A 19,338-nucleotide genomic window follows, 5' to 3' on the forward strand; every position below is an offset into this window, starting at 1 on the left:
CCCAGGCTGGAGTGCAGTGACATGATCTTGGCTCACTGCGACCTTTACGTCCTGGGTTCAAGTGATTCTCCTGCCTCAGCCTCCCAAGTAGATGGGATTATAAGTGCCCTGCCACCACACCTGGCTGATTTTTGTATTTATAGTAGTGACAGGGTTTGTCATGTTGGCCAGGCTGGTCTCAAACTCCTGACCTCAAGTGATCTACCTGCCTTGGCCTCCCAAAGTGCTGGGATTACAGGCATGAGCCCCTGTGCCCGGCCAATGACTATATTCTTCTAAGGGCTGTTACCTGAGAGACTTTATCTGTGTAATAAGACAAACTTTGCTCACCACACACTTCCTCCCCCTACCCCCTCCCAAGGCTTGTGTCACTACCTCCCCACCTCCCCATCAGCAGCCCCTTTTCCTGTAGCTTGGGGTGCTATTTAAGCTTCTGCCATGTGGCTCACATTAAAAAAATTATAAGGCTTTTCTCCTGTTAATCTGTCTATTGTCAGCTTGTTTTATAGATTCAAATTCTTAAACCTTCAAGGTCTAGAAAGGAAGTTCCTTCTACCCCTCCAACAGTATAAAGAAGAAGAGCCTTTTGGTAGGTGATAGAGTCATGAGGACTCTGCCTTTAGGCCATAGAATTAGTGCCTTTATAAAAGAGGCCCAAGGGGACTTGTTTGCCCTTTCTGCCATGTGAGGACGCAGCCAGACGGTGCCATCTGTGAAGCAGAGAGTGAGCCTTCACCAGATAGGAATCTGCTGGTGCCTTGATCTTGGACTTCCCAGCCTCCAGAACTGTGAGCAGTACATCTCTGTTGTTTGTGAATTACCCAGTTTAAGGTATTGTTATAGCAGCACAAACAGACTAAGACACTTGGCAAGTGACATAACCTCCCTGGCTTAGTCATCTTTGGTGGCTATCACAAAATAGTAACAAACTACTGTTGGGTTGCTTACACCACGAAATGTATTGTTTCACAGTTCTAGAGGCTGGAAGCCCCAGATTGCACAGCTGACTCATTTACTTCCTGGTGAGGGCTCTCTTCTGCCTTGCAGATGGCCGCCTTCTTGCTGTGCCCTCAGATAGCCTTTCTTCAGCGCGGCTGTCAGCAGGGGTGGAGAGGCCCTCTTGTGTTTCCTCCTCCTCTTATAAGGAGGTCAATTCCATCGCATTAGGACCTCACCCTGATGGCCTCATTCAACCCTAATTACCTCCCAAAGGCTCCATCTCTAAATGCAGGCACATTTTGGTTTAGAACTTCAACATATGAATTATAAGGAGAAGACAATTTAGTTCCTAACTGCCCCTGTGGTTCAGTGTCCTCTTTGTTAAAACTGGGAAGACTCGGCTGGGGACAGTGGCTCACGCCTGTAATCCCAGCACTTTGGGAGGCCAAGGTCGGTGGATCACTTAAGTTCAGGAATTCAAGACCAACTGGGCCAACATGGTGAAACCCTGTCTCTACTAAAAATGAAAAAAAAAAAAAAAAAAAAAAAAAGCAGGGCATGGTGGTGTGTGCCTGTAATCCCTGCTACTTGGGAGGCTGAGGCAGGAGAACTGCTTGCATTCAGGAGGCAGAGGTTGCAGTGAGCTGAGATTACGCCACTGCACTCCAGCCTGGGTGACAGAGACCCTGTCTCAAAGCAAACAAACAAACAAACCGGAAAGACCCTTTGCCCAGCACATGGGCCTTAAGAAGTGTTGAGGGAGAAACAGAAGGCAGGCCCACGTGTGTCCAGGACAGGCACCTCATCTCCAAGATGTACTTGATACTGTTTGGACCTCCAAGGCCATTGTATACCCATGTCCTGAGGAGCATTCATGTAAACATGACAGACACACAGACACACACACACAGACACGCACATATCCACACACGCTCCCTTAACCCCTTCCAGTAAGCCTTGGTTTCACAGGTCCCCATTAAAGCCTTCCCCACCCCTCTGGCCCTTGACCTCACTTTCTGCTGCAAGCTCTGGTAGAGCTCGGTGAGTTCTGTGAGGTTCCTCTCCAGCTCCGAGGCCTTGGCGCTCAACTCCTCCGCGAACCTTGTCCTTGCTCCTTCCTTCAGGTGCTTCCATTCTTTTGAGAGAGCGGCCAAGTCATGGCCAAGGGAGAAGGCGGCCATCGTAACTCCCAGCATGCGAGCATTTTTGGTCATTGCCAGTGTTGTCCCTGCAAAGGCCTTTTGTGCCTGTGCGGTGCTCTGGGAGGAGACTTTGCCAGTGGTCAGAAGATGCTTGGAGGCATTGGCCAAGCGTGGGTTGGCTCTGACTTTCTGAAATGCACGGACGTTTTGTGTGGCTTTCATGTTGTTGTTAACATTACGGATAATCTCTATTATTAGCATAGCGACCCTGACATAGTCTGCTTTCTCTTCCTCAGCTTCCCTGTCCTCCTGGTCATGGGTGGGCAGTATGTCTTCAGCCTGAGCTTGGGCTTTTTTATTTTGGGAGCGCTCCAGCATACCGCTCACAGTGCTGGTGACCGTAGCTGCTGTGTATTCCTTGCTGTGAGGATGCCGCTTTGACCAGCGGCGGAGAGTAGCAGGCTTCCTCCTCCTGTTGCTGGGGCAAGGGCTAAACCCAGGAGGCTCACCACCCCAGAGACGACAGCAGTGGAGCCGGCCACCAACTTAGTCTTGGTGAATTTCTTGTGGGTTTTGTCAATATCCTCTGCGAGGGCATGGAGCTTGTCAATGTTACCTTTTAGATCTTCTCTCATTCTGGGAAATTCTCTCAAAAATATTTTTTCTTTGGGGGACAGATCTCCATCTTGCAGCTCCACATCTTCATACAGAAAAGCATCATCCTCGTCCCTGAGGAAAAGTGAAATAAAGATTTTGCTTCAGTTTCCAAGCTGGGAAAATCCATGTGGCTCTTGGATATTCTCGCCACTCTCGACTTTGAATCCTCCCTGTACCTCCCTCCAAAATCCCCTGAAAAGTCTCAGAGCATTGTAGAGGAGTTCAGCCTTTGCTGAAAGCTACTGGTTCCATGGAGGAAAAAAACACACAAGAGGGGCACGTGGAGGGACAAATGTGAGTCACCCCAGCCTTGGCCAAGGAATGGGGAAGGCAGATTAGTCCTGAGGCATGTTTTCAGCCTGGTTCACAGAAAGCAGGGCACTGCCGCAGAGGAGGGCCGTAAGGAAATGTTAAAACCCTACTCAAGATAAGAAACTTGGGAACAGGTGCGGTGGCTCACGCCTGTAATCCCAGCACTTTGGGAGGGTGAGGCGGGCGGATCACGAGGTCAAGAGATCGAGACCATCCTGGTCAACATGATGAAACCCCGTCTCTACTAAAAATACAAAAATTAGCCGGGCGTGGTGGCGTGCGCCTGTTGTCCCAGCTACTTGGGAGGCTGAGGCAAGAGAATTGCTTGAACTCGGGAGGCGGAGGTTGCAGTGAGCTGAGATCGCGCCACTGCACTCCAGCCTGGCGCCTGGCGACGGAACGAGACTCTGTCTCAAAAAAAAAAAAAGAAAGAAAGAAAGAAAAAGAAACTTGGGAACAATGGCCGGAGAAACCCGGGAAAGTAGGAGAAAGAGAAGACAAGGTGGTGGGCAGGGGATGAGAGTCCCAGATGTGTAGAAGTGAGCAGGAGACTGGAGGGGGCCTCATTGCGTCATGCATCCTCCACTCTGATGACCTTGAATTTGGCTACTATGGGGTGTACCTTTGCTTCCATCAGAAGCTGCACGTTGAGAGTTGAGATAGATTATTATTCATATCCTGAATGCTCTCATTGCTCTTGGTCAGCTTTACTTGACCCTTCAAGCAGATGGGGTTGGTCCTTCATGGAAGAAGTTTGGGACAAAGAGACCCAGGCCCCTCTTCCTCCAACATTTCACAGGACGAAGTAGGAAGGGACCTTTGCCAGCCCAGTTGGCTTTGACCTTCAAGGGAGAGCTGCATCAGGGTGAGAGCAAAGCCTATCACTTGGGGCATTTTCTCATGCAAGGTACCACTTGTGCATTTCCTTCAGGGCGAGCCCAGGGGGCCTGGTGATCACAGACGCCCTGGCCCAAAGGAGAACATCAGAACTGGAGGGAGCCCCGGAGAGGATCTGGGCCGTCTCCTTTACGGTTCAGTGGGGTCCTCAAGCCCAGGGAGAAAAGAGGACGCTCCCAAAGGAACATGCAAGGTAAAGATGAAGCTTTGCGTGGGCTCTGAGACCTAAACTCGGCGCTTTCTGCCCTTCCTTTCACCTGTCAGTTGATGTCAAGGCTTCCTTGTTGACGTATATGTCTGTCCATAAATGTATTTATCTTTTAAATCTCTGTCTCCACACCCACACACACAAGTCCTCAATGGGAAAGATTAGAAACAAAATATACCATTGAGAATATGTTTTAAGTGTTGATGAATTAGTAAATTTGGGCCCAGTTATCCATTAATCCACAGATGTGAATCAGTTAACAGAGCGGAAGGTCACCAAGGCTTGCAGTGGGGAAGGGGTGGGATGAAGGCAAGGGGAGTGGCCCTGACGAAGAACCCTAGACTTAAAAGATGCCATAGTTTAGCCCCCCTTATCTCTCTGTTTCCTCAAGGAGTGCTGGACAAAAGGAAACAGCCAATAGATATGCAGCTGCCAAGATCAACAACACCACTGTGTATTAACTGTAAAGTTTGGGTTTTGGCCTGGTTGATAACTAACAGAAGCTTGACTTTGTGTGTTTCTTAATTAAACCAAGCATTTCACATGTGGCCATCTCTGCCCCAGTACATCCTGTATCCTCTGGTGATGCCTACCGGCACTGGATAACATTCAGTCCAGTTCCATGAGATACTACACATAGAGTTCCCCGAATTCACTCAGCAAATATTTGTTACTTGCACACGTTCTGCAGGTGGCTGGCGGGGCCACTTCTGCTGACTTACAGATAATTGGGCTTAAATTCATTAACCTGTTAACACCAAAGGACTTCCTCCCTTGGTGGTGTATGAGCTGAATAAATGGAGTTCCTGCCTCCAAGAGATTTACAGAGATGAGGCCCCAGAGTGGAGCAATTTCTGTCTTTGGAGTCCTACTGCTCAACGCCGTGCACCTGACTCCATGTTGACTTGCTCTCAAAAATATTTACTCTAGCTCGGTCAAGTATTTTTCCCTAGGGGAACATATTTTCATAAGCATAATGGAGACCAGTGGGAAGATAAGGCCCACTTTGCAGCTAATGCTATCAGAGCACGTGTATTCCTTGCTGTGAGGATGCCGGCAGCGTTTCAACAGAACCAGCCCTCTCCCTGGGGACCACGCTCTTTGGGTTACCTTTGCAAACCAACACCAGCCTCGCCTTCTTGCTCGCATTCTTTCTCTGCCTGGTTGTCCAGCAGCCTCTGTGGCGCCAAATCCGTGTCCTCAGGAGTCAAATGATTTTCTGGACAGGAATGCGGAAAACAACGTTACTGCACATACGATGAAACCTTGTGAAATTCAGGTGTGGAGGGACTTTGGATTATGCGGCATCAAAATAACAACCACATAGCACGCTAAATATTTGCAAATGATTATTTTAAAATTGTATGTTGAGGTGTAGCTTACATATAATAAATGCATGCAGGGAAATACTCAGTTCAATACATTTTGACATCTATATTGGAGGGTAGCAGCGTACACACCCCAAAATATGTCACTTTGGCATAAGGATTACTTTGAGCCAAAGGCAATCGAGAATAAGTGTGTCCAAGAAAAGTTCCCCACCCTCTCCCTATTTGCATAAAAGCAGGACATAAATTTACAAAGGTAAAAGTGTCCCTCATCTCCTCACTACCAGGAAGGATAGCGTCATCGCCAAAGATGACATTGATTTGCCTTCCCACAAGTTGTTGGCCCTGGAGACTCGAAATCCTTTTCCATTGTCTTGCTACTTCTCTAAAAATTTACTCTTTATTGTTGAAGGTGTTTTGAAGCTGGAATTCAAAGCTACCCCTCTGGGCATTATTTAATCCCTGGACCTCTCCCATGTACATATGAAATAGACATGTTAATAAACATCTGCTTGGTTTTCTCTTTTAATCTGTCTTGGGTTACTGGAGTCTGTTCCAGCTAAGAACTTATGAGGGTTGAGAAAAAAATTACTTTTCCTCCCATGCGTAGCCAAGGGCTGGTAACAACCCAAATACATCAATCAACAGAAGAATAAATAAACAAATTATAGCATAGTTATATAGTTAAATACTATATAGCAATAACAATTTTTAAAATGACTGATACCCAAACAACGTGGAATAATTTCGCAGACATTATTATTGAGTAAAAGAAATCAAACAAATGGTTCCATTTATATAAAGTTCAATAATACGCAAATGAATTGGTTATAGAAATCAGAATCATGGTTTCCCTTGGGTGGGATGATTATCGACTGGGAGGAAGAAGAACAAAGAAATCTCCTGTTCTCTATCTTGACCTGGGTGAGTGATTTCTTGGATGGATATTGTAAGAGAGGAAAAAATAATTATCCCTCTACCCTTCTAAGTTCTCAGCTAGGGCTTCTGTAACCCAAGACATATTAATAAGAGAAAAACAGAAGTTGATTAATATGTACCTCTCAGGTGTATGTGGGAAACACCTAGAAAATAAGTAATTCTCAAAGAAGTGGCTTAGAACCCCCTGCCTGTAGAGCCACCTTCAACAAAGAACAATGCAATTTTAGAGAAGTGACAAGATGAAGAAAAAAGATCTTGAGGGCCACCAAACTGTGGGTAGACGAATAAATGGGAAATGAATGATAGAGACTAGTCAGGTTTCTTTCCAGTCTATCATTGATGGGCATTTGGGTTGGTTCCAAGTCTTTGCTATTGTAAACAGTGCCTCAGTGAACATACATGTGCATGTGTCTTTGTAATACAATGATTTAAAATCCTTTGGGTATACGCCCAGTAATGGGATTGCTGGGTCAAATGGTATTTCTATTTCTAGATCCTTGAGGAATCGCCACACTGTCTTCCACACTGATCTGCACGTGTACCCTAGAACTTAAAGAATAATAATAAAAGAAAAAGAGACTAGTCAGTAAAGTTTGTTGTGCAGCTTCCTCTGGCCCATAAGGGTCTAAAGTTGTTCTCAGTGGTTAACCTTTATTCTCCTAAACAGAAAGACCTTTGTAAATTTAGATCCTGCCTTTAGGCAAATAGAGAGAGGACAGAGAGACTTCCTGCATCTGTTTCTTCTTAATTGCCTTCACCTCAAGAATCCCCATGCCAAAAAGGCATATCTGGGGGTAGTGTATTCTGTTTTCTCTCAGTAGTTATGAACACATGGACTATCATGATTAAAGGATCATTTTCACCATACAAAACAGTAATTTACAAGGCCCCTTTGTACAAATTATATTTCCAAGAACGTAATATGTGTGATACTGTGATTTACGAGTATAATTATATATGCGTGTGTGTGTGCACGTGTGTGTGTGTGTTGTGTGTGTGTGTGGTTCTCATCCGCATTTCTGGCACAGGGCTCCTGAAAACCTTGGAATTTCCTGAGTGATGAGAGCAATAAAAGTGAAAAGAACATCTGTTGTTAATCATTTTAGCCACACCCGAGCTTATGTTAATGAGGTGACTTCAGAAAGCCTCCAAAGATCAGGGGACTGGTTGTCTGGGGAACCAACCATGTGATTTGAGGGTTGGAACCTTCAGCTCTACCCCTTGAGTTCCAGGAGAGGAGAGAGACTGGAGATTGAGTTAACCACCAATGGCCCATAGTTAACTTTAATCAGTCATGCCTGTGTAATGAAGCCTCCATAGAAACCCGAAAGCACAGGGTTCAGAGAGCTTCCGGGCTGATGAACACATGGAGGTACCTGGAGGGTGGTGTGCCCAGAGAGGGCATGGAAGCTCCCTGCCCCTTCCCCCATATCTTGTCCTGTGGGTCAATTCCATCTGGCCGTTCTTGGGTTGTATCATTTATAATAAACTGGTCATTGCAAATAAATGTTTCCCTGAGTTTTGCAAGCTGTTCTAGTAAATTGCTGAAACTGACAAGGGGTTCGTGGGAATCTTCCATTTATCACCGAGTTGAACAAGAGTTGTGGGTAATCTGGGGACCCACCACTTATAATTGGTGTCTGAAGTAGAGGCAGTCTTATGGGACTGAGCCCTTTACCTGTGGGATCTAAATGGTATCTCTAAGGAGATAGTGTCAGAATTGAGTTAAACTGTAGGACACCAAGTTTGTTCTTATCAAGAAGTGGAGAACTGGTTGGTGTGGGGGAAAAGACTCGCATGTTTTGGTGACCAGAAGACGTAAATTGGTGTGAGTATTGTGAGTAACAGTAGAGTTCAGTCTCTTCTCTTCACCTCTCTCACACACTTTCTTGCCCTTCTGCCTTCTGCCATGGGATGACGCAGCAAGAAGGCCCTTGCCAGATGCTGGCACCATGATATCGAACTTTCTAGCCTCCAGAACTGTGCGAAATAAATATCTTTTTTTTTTTTTTTTTGAGATGGAGTTTCGCTCTTGTTCCCCAGGCTGCAGTGCAATGGCACGATCTCGGCTCACCGCAACCTCCGCCTCCTGGGTTCAAGCAATTCTCCTGCCTCCGTCTCCCGAGTAGCTGGGACTACAGGCGCGTGCCACCATGCCCAGCTAATTTTTGTATTTTTAGTAGAGACAGGGTTGCACCATATTGACCAGGATGGTCTCGATCTCTTGACCTCGTGATCCACCTGTCTCGGCCTCCCAAAGTGCTGGGATTATAGGCGTGAGCCACCGCGCCTGGCCGAATATCTTTTATTTATAAATTCCCCAGTTTGTGGCATTCTGTTATAACAGCACAAAACAGACTAAGATAGAATAAAAGAGTCCCCCAGTCCCTCTATCTACAAGGATTTTAGGAGCTCTATCAGGAACTGGGGCCAGGGACCAGTTTATATATATATACAGTTTTAAATATATATATAATTTGTATTATTTATTACTTTTATTATTTCACGAATCTCAAGATAGGAAGCAGGGAGACCAGTTGGGAAGCTATTACAGTAGCTGGAGCGAGAGGTGATGACAGCTTGGACCAGGTTGGTAGGGGTGAGGACAGCAGCTAGAGTTGCAAGAATCCACAAGTTTTACCAGCACACGTGAGAGGCGAGAGAGCAGATTCAAGGACGACATCATGTTTGGGGCCTTAAACAACTGTTACAATGAAGATCCCATTTACTGCGGTGGGAAGGGTTGAAGGTTTTTTTGGCAGGATGTGTGTTTGTCATGGGGTGTGACAGAGTTCAGCAGGGAGGGGGTTAAGTTCGAGAAACCTGTTAGGCATCCCTTGCCTGCCCAGTGATATGACATTGAGTCTTTTTCTGGCTGGAGATCAAACTTGGGAGCTGTCGGTGCAGAAAGTAGTTGAAGTCATGACTTGGATGAGAAGCCCAGGGAAAGAGTAATAATAGCAGAGACAAAGGGCAGACCAAGGACTGGGCCCTGAGCACTCCAACAGCGGGAGCTGAGCAAAGAGAGGAGGACGAACAAGAGACGGAACACAGGAGCAGCTGGGGAAGTGCCCAGAGAACTAACAGAGAATGGCATTTTGGAATCCAAGGTGAAACATTTGAATGTGATTGACAGTCTTTGTGTCTCCTTGTATTTTTCAACATTCTGAATCTTGCTTTCCATCTTTCTCTTACAAAGATTCTGCTTAACTGCCAGTGACAATGGCTGGAATGGAAGAAAACATACCTTGGTCTGGTGGAGATGTCTCTGCTTTTGTGGTGTTCAAAGGCACGTCTCTGATCCTTGTCATATTCAGAATGGCAGGTGTTCTGGCTGGGAAGAGACGCTGTACCACCTTTCCAGAGGAGAAAACAGGCCGCCTCATGAGTATGGAGATAGTATGGGAAAGTCAATCCAAAGCCCCTTTCTATCACTTACCTGTTATGGGATTTCAAGACGTTTAAGACACCATTGTACGTTTCCCTTCTCAGATAAGAGAAATAGTTTGAGATAATGAGAAGTAACCTATAGATAAGTAAAATAGCTAGTAAAATGCCTAGCTCAATAAATGTTCAGGAGCAGCTAGTTTCTGCATTTTTCATAATGATAGATAGGATAAAAATACGGTCTTACAAGGAAAGGACCCTCACATTGGCTCAGAAAGCAAACTCCAAGTGCATTGGCTGTTGCTTAGAGATACATCTGAAACAGTGACTCAAAAAAAGGTGGAACTAAAAGATTGGGCAAAATCGTAGAGGCAGGGGAAGTGGCTGTGGCCGTCAGAGGGACCTGTGTGACGGAACTGTTCTGTGTCTTGATTGGTGGTAGTCACACACGTCTACATGTGAGAATATTGTGGAAAACTCAATAATAGGTCTATGGGATCTCTCTGTATTATTTATTATAACTGCATGTAAATCTATACTTATTTTAAAATAGAAACTTTTTTAAAAAGTGGCAGGCAGGCTAGGCATGGTGGCTCACGCCTGTAATCCCAGTACTTTGGGAGGCCAAGGCGGGTGGATCACGAGGTCAGGAGATCAAGACCATCCTGGCCAACATGGTGAAACCCCATCTCTACTAAAAATACAAAAAAAATTAGCTAGGCATGGCGGCACACGCTTGTAGTCCCAGCTACTCAGGAGGCTGAGGCAGGAGAATTGCTTGAACCCAGGAGGCAGAGATGGCAGTGAGCCAAGATTGTGCCACTGCACTCCAGCTTGGGCAACAGAGGGAGACTCCATCTCAAAAAAAAAAAGGGGGCACGCAAATACAAAAAATAAGTACTGCAATATTATTAATAGTAAAAAAACAAAAAAACTGAAAACCACCTAGATTTCCACTTAAAGTGGACTGATTAAATAAACTATGGTTTACCAAACACTGATATCTTATGCAGCCATTAAACCAAAGGAGGCAAATCCACATGAACAGACATGGAAGGTTCTCCCATATGCATTGGCAAATTAAAAGGCTGGGTCCATTTGTACACATAAAAGATATATGTGACTGTATAGGCAAGCACCTAGGCCAGGTGCGGTGCTTTATGCCTTTTATTTTTTTATTGAGACAGAGTCTTGCTCTATCGCCCAGGCTGGAGTGCAGTGGTACTATCTCAGCTCACTGTAACCCCTGCCTCCCGAGTTCAAGCAATTCTCCTGCCTCAGCCTCCCTGGTAGCTGGGATTACAGGCACCTGCCACCACACATGGCTAATTTTTTTGTATTTTTAGTAGAGACAGGGTTTCACCATGTTGGCCAGGCTGGTTTCGAACTCCTGACCTCAAGTGATCTGCCCACCTCGGCCTCCCAAAGTGTTAGGATTACAGGCATGAGCCACCATGCCCTTCTAGTTTATGCCTTTAATCCCAGTACTTTGAGAGGCTGAGGTGGGAGGAAAGTAGCCAAACGCGGTGGTTTGCATCTGTAATCCCAGCTACTCGGGAGCCTGAGGCAGGAGGATCACTTGAGCTCAGAAGTTGGAGACCAGCCTGGCCAATGTGGTGAAACCCCGTCTCTACTAAAAATACAAAAAAAGTTGGGTAACATAGTGAGAGCTTGTCCCCTTCCACAGAAAAAAAAAATCTACTGGCAGCGATCGCTGGCGAGTGTAAGGGTCAGGAATCGGTGGAAGCTTGCTTTTCTCTGTGCCCCTTCATACTTTTTGTATCAATATTTTTTGCCATGTGGCTATCTATGATACGTTAAATGATTAAAAAAAAACCAGATTTCCTGTGAGGTGGGTCGAATAGTGTGCCCCCCACCCCGCCCCGCCAAATTCCTGTCTACTTAGAACCTTAGAACATGACATTTTTTGGAAATAGGGTCTTTGTAGTTAAAATTAGTGAAGGATCTCTGGATGAAATTATCTTGGATTTAGGGTGGACCCGAAATCCAATCACTGGTGTCTTTATAAGAAGAGGAGGTGACAGAGACAGCAAAGGAGGCTGTGCGCAGAGGCAGAGATGAGAGTTGTATTGTCAGAAGCCACCGGAGGCTGCGAAAGGCACAGGGGGCCTCCCTGAGCCTGCAGCGGAAGCGTGCCCTGCTGCCACTGTGATTTCTGACTTCCAGCCTCCAGAACCGTGAGACGCTAAATGTCTGTGGTTTGCTGTTTGAGGCCACCTGGTGTGTGGTGCTTTCTGACTGCAGCCCTGGGGAAGCCAATGTATTCCTTTGCATCTGTTCCCTACATTTGGTACTTGGCCCAGCACTTACGGCAGAAATGCTATTTCCTAGATATGGCTTCTCCCTCAGCTTATCCTCCCTTCCCTCATCCTCTCCCCTTCTACTCTTTGTTTTGTTTTGTTTTGTTTTTTGACAGAGTTTTGCTCTTGTTGCCCAGGCTGGAGTGCAATGGCACGATCTCGGCTCATGCAACCTCTGCCTCCCGTGTTCAAGCAATTCTCCTGCCTCAGCCTCCTGAATAGCTGAGATTACAGGTGTGTGCCACCATGCCCAGTTAATTTTCTTGTATTATTAGTAGAGACGGGATTTCACCATGTTGGCCAGGCTAGTCTCGAACTCCTGACCTCAGGTGATCCACCTGCCAATCCCAAAGTGCTGGGATTATAGGCATGAGCTACCACACCAGGCCTCCCTTTCCACTTGTAAAAGGTTAGAAAAAAATCCTCCCTTACATACTCTGAAGGGACACAATTCTTTTTTTTAAATTATTTTTTGAGATGGAGTTTCACTCTTGTTTCCCAGGCTGAAGTGCAATGGTGAAATCTCAGCTCACTGCAACCTCTGCCTCCTGCATGCAAGCAATTCTCCTGCCTCAGCCTCCCAAGTACCTGGGATTACAGGCACATGCTAACACACCCAGCTAATTTTTGTATTTTTAGTAGAGATGGGGTTTCACCATGTTGGCCAGGCTGGTCTCGAACTCCTGACCTCAGGTGATCCACCCGCCTTGGCCTCCCAAAGTGCTGGGATTATAGGCATGAGCCACCACACCCAGCCTGGGACACAAATTCTTATAGCTTTTCGTTTTCTAATTGTTTAAATAAATACAAGTTTACGGTAGAAAATTTATAAATAAATTATAAAATCCACCTGTACGCTCACCACACAGAAATAACTAGTGACACTTTATTTTACAAACAAAAAAATTTAGATGCATGCTGTTCATGTAGTTTGTGTGAATTCTTTTTTTTTTTTTTCTTTCAAACATACCAATCATTTATTTGCAAGTATCATCATCAATCAAGTAAGCACTAACAATGTACAAGGCTTAGAAGCAGATTTGTCATATTTTAAAAAGTGGAGCTCAAAGCAATTCATTTTAAGTTAACTTTAACTCAAAGAAGGCAGTACGGGTCTGGTTTTTTTTTTAAGTTACCCAATATCTGATAAATATGAGTACCTAATAATAGATGATGATAACAGTGATAAAATGAAAATAATGAAAGCAAACCACTGAAAAATCTATTATTTCTTATTTCTTTCTATAAAGGATGCACCAAATTCAATTCCTCAAGTTTTATATTGTACAGCTATTCTGTTCTTTGTCACTATGAAAGTTACTGTGAAGATTAAAAAAAAAAAAAGTCATACTATAAGCAACAGAGACCCTTTTTATTTTAAATAATAAAACACACCAGACCTTAAATATTCAAATGTTACCCTCCAAAGCTACTACCCTAGGAGATTAATATACATGTTCAAATATTCACATTTCCAGATTACAGGCCACACAAGAAAATTGGCAATTATATGGCATTTACACCACAAGGAAGTTATTTTCAATACAAATCTCTTTGTTCATTATATATAATTGTTTAGTTATAACATTTTTAATTATCTAGCCCCCCTTCTCAAAGTTACACTGTTAATGAATACTGGATATCAATATCAAAATAGTATTTCTAATATGATTTAATGCTAGTTAATGTTATCATTTGTAAGTGCATGGTTTCCCAAGATGACAACTTAAATTTATATGTGAGTTCAACTACATTTCATTTTTTTAGTCTCATTACATCATGGATCTATCTTACATGAAAGAAGTCCCTAATCCAAAGAGCTAACAATCTTTGAGTAAAAAAAAAAAAAAATTAGAGTAATAACTGGCATAAACCTATATTCTTTTTGATAAACAGTTTCCTGTATGTACTTGAAATTAACCTAATAACCAATCTAAGTTTCATACCATTTACAGCTTTTTCAATCAACTCTTCGCAAGCATCAAAATCACCCTTCAATACCAGCTTGTCATGAATATCTGTTAACATGGGATGTTCCAGGGCAATCTTGGTTTTCTTTTGTAGTGACTCAAAAGCTTCTGTATAGTTGTGTTGTCTAAAGTGTTTTAGGCAAAGGCGAATAGCTTCCTGTTCACGGTACTACTTGCTATACCAGTTGAGACAGGGTTGTACTACATCAGGATCATCAATGCCACTAAGTTCAACATACCAGATGCTAAAGTTAAAGCTGGGTCCCCAGGACAAGAGTGGAACTATTTTAATGAATCGACAAGGAAACATCTGTTCATCAATTTTATGCTTCAAGGTGAATGTTTCTTTGTTATAATCATTCTTTAAGCCACTGGACAACAGCTCTGTCATATTTTCTTCATTCATTCCACCAAAGACTTTAAATTTTTTCAAATTGCAAACATGAGTTTTCTCATATTTTCCAAATGTGATATTCTGAACTATAGCAGGCCTTTCCAGTTTTAGAATCAAGTACTGGGGAGGATAGTTGCTTTCTGAAGACCATCTTGAAGACTGGTCATTTGGTTTATCCACTAAAATGTTCTCGGGAAGGTAGGTGGAGGAAAAGGAGCTCCACTTGTGTAGCGCGTAGGAGAGAAGCCGGCATTCGGGCGCCGCAGCGACAGCTCTGCCAGCCGCCATCTTGTCAGCACCGTAGCGGCCGCCACCGACCGCTGGCCGCGAACAGCGTGAATTCTTGTCACTTAACATTGTATAATAGTAGTTCCCCAGGCGATATACAGAGGCCGTGTCGCATTTCATCATATGAATGTATCGTTACACATTTAGTAATTGTCTCACTGTTGAACCTTTGGGCTGTTTTCAGTTATTTTAAAATTTTGGATTCATAATTTTTGGTTAAAGTCCTTATGTAGATGTGTGTCTACGTGTTCGGTTATTTCTTCGGGGTAGGCTACGAGGAAGAAGGAATGCATCAAAGACAAAAACGTTCTCCGCTCTCTGGAATGTGAGGCTAGGTTTGGTCTGGGGGCTTGGTACCTTTAATGGGTTACTTTCGCCAGACATACATCTACCTGCTTTACACAGTGACCCTGTGAGACTGATGCTAAGATTATGCCCATTTTACAGATATGCAAACTGAGACATAGGGAAGCCAGTGTCACAGTAAGCGGGAGAGCCCAGGTGACTCCAGCCACTCTGAGTCTGGAGACGTTGGTTCCCATCATGGCGCGTTTGCTCCCCAAGAGCGTTGCTGATATGTGGAGACATTTTTGATGGTCTCAAAACCCCTACCCTCAATGGGAGGAGGTACTGCTTTTGCTATGTAGCGGGCAGAGGTCAGAGATGCCGCCAAGCACCCTACAGTGCACAGAACAGCCCCCATAACCAAGGGTCACCCGGTCCAACATGTCAAGGGTGCTGGGGTGAGCGTGATCTGGAACCCCATTTTTTTACCAGCATCCCCCGATACCTCCCCATTTTTTCACATTAGTCCTATGGGATGAAGGGCAAAGGTGACAGCAGGAAACTTGTCTGAGCAGGTCCCATCTTCTCCCCTCTGGCCTGCTCTCGGTGGCTGTGAGATGAGCGTTGTAATTGGGAGAGGATTTGAGACATTAATTTCATTTGAAAGCTTACAGGATATTGATGACAAGCTTTCCTTACCTGCCTTCCCCCACAAAACCAACTTCTAAGTAAGAAAAGTCTGCTTACTTTGAAAACACAGCTGCAAGATAATCTCCCTAATCCTTTTTTTTTTTTTTTCTTTTTTGAGACAGAGTCTCACACTGTTGCCCGGGCTGGAGTGCAGTGGTGTGATCACTGCTCACTGCAACCTTGACTTCCCGGGCTCAAGTGATCCTCCGCCTGCAGCCTGCCGAGTAGCTGGAACTACCGGTATGCACTGCCACACTCAGCTAATATTTTATTTTTTATAGAGAAAGAGTCTCACTATGTTGCCCATGCTGGTCTCAAACTCTTGGGCTCAAGCAATCCACTTGCCTTGGCCTCCCAAAGTGCTGGGATTACAGGCATGAGCCACTGCGCCTGGCTTAATCTCCCTAATATGTATCACAAACTCCCTCACTCTCTTCCCTAAACGACTTCCCATAAACCTACAATCTAGAAAACATTGTAGGTTTGCTTTACAGTTTCTATACAACTTACACGGCACCTTTTTTCTTGTGAGACGACACCCCTAAACCACTCTTATACTGAATTTCTAGGGAAACCCCTGTGGCCGATGTAGTCACCTGCTATCTAAGGGCCAGGTGACCTCTGCCTAAGCCCTCGGATCCCCAGCAGTGGAGGGGCAAATGCAGCTTTTTTATTCACATCACATGCTTTATCAGGTTTTGATTTAACTCCCAAATGGCTGTAAGGGAGAGAAACTGACCGGGTTTAACACAGAAGTTGACCCTCGGACTCTCCCCAAGTTCTGGCTGGAATTTGAACCCCCAGCTGCCCTGACAGCAATTCTTTTTCCTGAGCCTAGAGCCAACTCCTTGGAGACTTTGCCCTTCGGGGACCGAAGCAGCAGCCTCCTCCTCCCCCGTCGTCTGCTGTCTCACCTTCTCTCCACGGAGCTCTCCCGTTGGTGGCCTCGGGTCCCGAGGGAGGGGAAGATCCCGAAACTCTGTCCTTGCCTCTCCAAGGTCCCCTGGTCCGGCAGGGGGCTGTGAGCGAATGGGCTGCAGAAAGACAGAGAGGAAGAATAGGGTGGCTTTTGAACAGGAATTGATTGCAAAACTGCTTTCGGGTTAAGTGGTGCAGGAAAGAAAAAGCAAAGCTCCGGGGCTCTTCCAGGAAATCCTGGCTTTTGAAAAACAGCTCGGCACTTTCAGTTTCCTTTTTGTGTGTTTCTCTAATTAGATGCACAACGAGGTGAAAGAGCAGAATCAAAGTCAGAAGGCCTGAGTCTCTCGTCTCTGTCCTGGCTGTGTCACAGGGCGGACCTATACGGGGTATGAAAATAGCTCCTGTGGATTAGCGCTACCGTCAGGAGCCCATGAGCGAGTGATGGGGTGCCGGAGCTATCGTCACTGATGGTTCTGAAACCACTTTTCTCCATGGCATCTTACCTGACGCCGACGGAGATGGCAGCCCCATGAGGTGCACGGCATTAAAGGGCTAATAACTCTGAAATGCAAAATCCTCTGAAAATGGAAACTTTATTTTCTTTTTATGTATTTATTTTTTCAAAGTGAAGTCTTGCTCCGTTGCCCAGGCCGGAGTGCAATGGCACAATCTCAGCTCACTGCAACCTCCACCTCCTGGGTCCAAGCTATTCCCCTGTCTCAGCCTCCCTAGCAGCTGAGATTACAGGTGCCCACCACGACGCCCAGCTGATTTTTGTGTTTTTAGTAGAGATGGGATTTTACCATGTTGGCCAGGCTGACCTCGAACTCCTGACCTCAAGTGATCTACACACCTCGGCCTTCCAAAGTGCTGGGATTACAGACGTGAGCCACCGCACCAGGCCTGAAAATGGAAACTTTAAAAAAAACTAATTCATTCATTTAGTGGCAAAACCTGACCTGATCTGGCATGAATTCACGTATGGTTTTTATGTCTCCTGCTTAATTTACCCATCATTACCCATTACCTTTCTAAAAATCCCCCAAATCAGCAACTCTGACATGCATCTGCCCCAAGGATCAGAGATACAGGATTGTGCTATTCCGTCTCCCATTCTAATGAAGAGGAAGCCGAGGCTTCTAGAAGTTGTGGCTTGTTTGTGATTACACAGCTAAGAACCAGTCCTAGGTTCTGTGTTTGTACGAATGAGCCCACAGTGTAGTTACAGGCTGAGATCTGTGTGTCTTTCTAGCATTTGTGTCAAACTGTGATCAGAAGCCACGTGGTTTGCTTATATTGATATGCCCGGAAGTCCCGAGTCACCACCCCTACCTGAGGCCACACAGGGAGCTGTTGCTTTGGAGAAGGTATGGCTCACCTAGCCAGCCCTGGTTTTGTGGCGACAGAGGCCACCTCCTGTCACTGGACCCCACGAGCAAGAATGAGGGGCTAAGGGCTGCTGCGTTGGGGCTTGTAGAGGCCTTTCCAACCCTGGTATCCCAGACTCCACCACCCACCCCTGCTCCTGGCCTCCCACACTTGGGGAGCTCTCTAAACAGATACTGACCTTGAGGAGGACTTGGCTGCCTGGCTGGGGCCGCTGAGCCATCCCAGGCCTGCCTGCTGTTTTCCCTGGCAACTGACCCAGTTGTTGTGGTCACTGCTCTTTCCTGGGAGTCTCAGGGACCAGCCCAGCCATTGGATGAGGGGGAGTGTTTATCACCAGGGTTCTTGTGAAACATTCACCCCAGGGGATGCCGTGTGAGAAAAATATTCTGTAGCCAAATGCAGGAAGTACTGCTTATATAGAGGGGCAGAAAACACCCACGCTATAGCTCAGAGGAACAAAAGTGGGGAGTCGCTGCACTTCCTAGAGCCCACTTCCGTTCCCTCAAGGGACCCAAGACCTGCTGGAAAGAAACAAATTTGCCTGCAGGTCCCTCAGTCTCTTGTGATTTAACACACATTCTTGGGCTGGGCACGGTGGCTCATGCCTGTAATCCCAGCACTTTGGGAGGCCGAGATCAGGAGTTCGAGACCAGCCTGACCAACACAGTGAAACCCCATCTCTACTAAAATTACAAAAATTAGCAGAGTGTAGTGGTGGGCACCTGTAGTCCCAGCTACTCGGGAGGCTGAGGCAGGAGAATCGTTTGAACCCGGGAGGCAGAGGTGGCAGTGAGCCAAGATTGTGCCACTGCCCTCCAGCCTGGGTGACAGAAGGAGACTCCGTCTCAAAACAAAAACAAACAAAACGAAAAAACACACTCTTGGGTAAAGTCTGTCATTTGGGGGTGAATGTTCAGGAAATTCAAGTTTGAATTTTCTATCAGGGCTATTTATGTTTTCTTAAAAGTTGCCTCCCATTGATGCTGAGGTGAGGCAAGATCACACCACTGCACTCCAGCCTGGGTGACAGAGCAAGACCCTGTCTCAAAAAGAAAAAACATTGCTTGCCTTCTAGATGGCATCTGGGGCTGGGGACTTGTGCTGGCCCTCTGGAGTTCCGCTGACCCACCCAGAGGGTCCTTTGTGGCCCTCCCAGCAGGCATGACTGGCTCCTAGACGCCGGGTTCCGGTTTGCCGTGGCGCCTCTCTCGAGGAGCTGCAGGTTTTCTGTGCTGCAGTCACAACCAACCCACCCTGGGCTCAGGCTGTCC

The 19,338-nt window shown here is 45.7% G+C and overlaps 1 protein-coding gene across 1 annotated transcript; it reads right to left on the reverse strand.

Moving 5' to 3' along the window:
- Window positions 1-1,513: 1,513 nt before the first annotated feature.
- Window positions 1,514-18,306, reverse strand: LOC135271237 (apolipoprotein L6-like). Its single transcript, XM_064367945.1, is given in 6 exon segments — window positions 1,514-2,492; window positions 2,495-2,810; window positions 5,266-5,374; window positions 9,670-9,778; window positions 16,672-16,791; window positions 18,246-18,306. Coding segments are annotated over 6 exon segments (1,377 nt in total). The 5' UTR covers window positions 18,288-18,306; the 3' UTR covers window positions 1,514-1,811.
- Between the last annotated feature and the right edge of the window lie 1,032 nt (window positions 18,307-19,338).

This window comes from Aotus nancymaae, unplaced genomic scaffold (genome assembly GCF_030222135.1).
Source record: "Aotus nancymaae isolate 86718 unplaced genomic scaffold, 86718_ANA_hifiasm-v0.15.2.pri h1tg000076l, whole genome shotgun sequence".
NCBI classification, from domain to species: Eukaryota; Metazoa; Chordata; class Mammalia; order Primates; family Aotidae; genus Aotus; species Aotus nancymaae.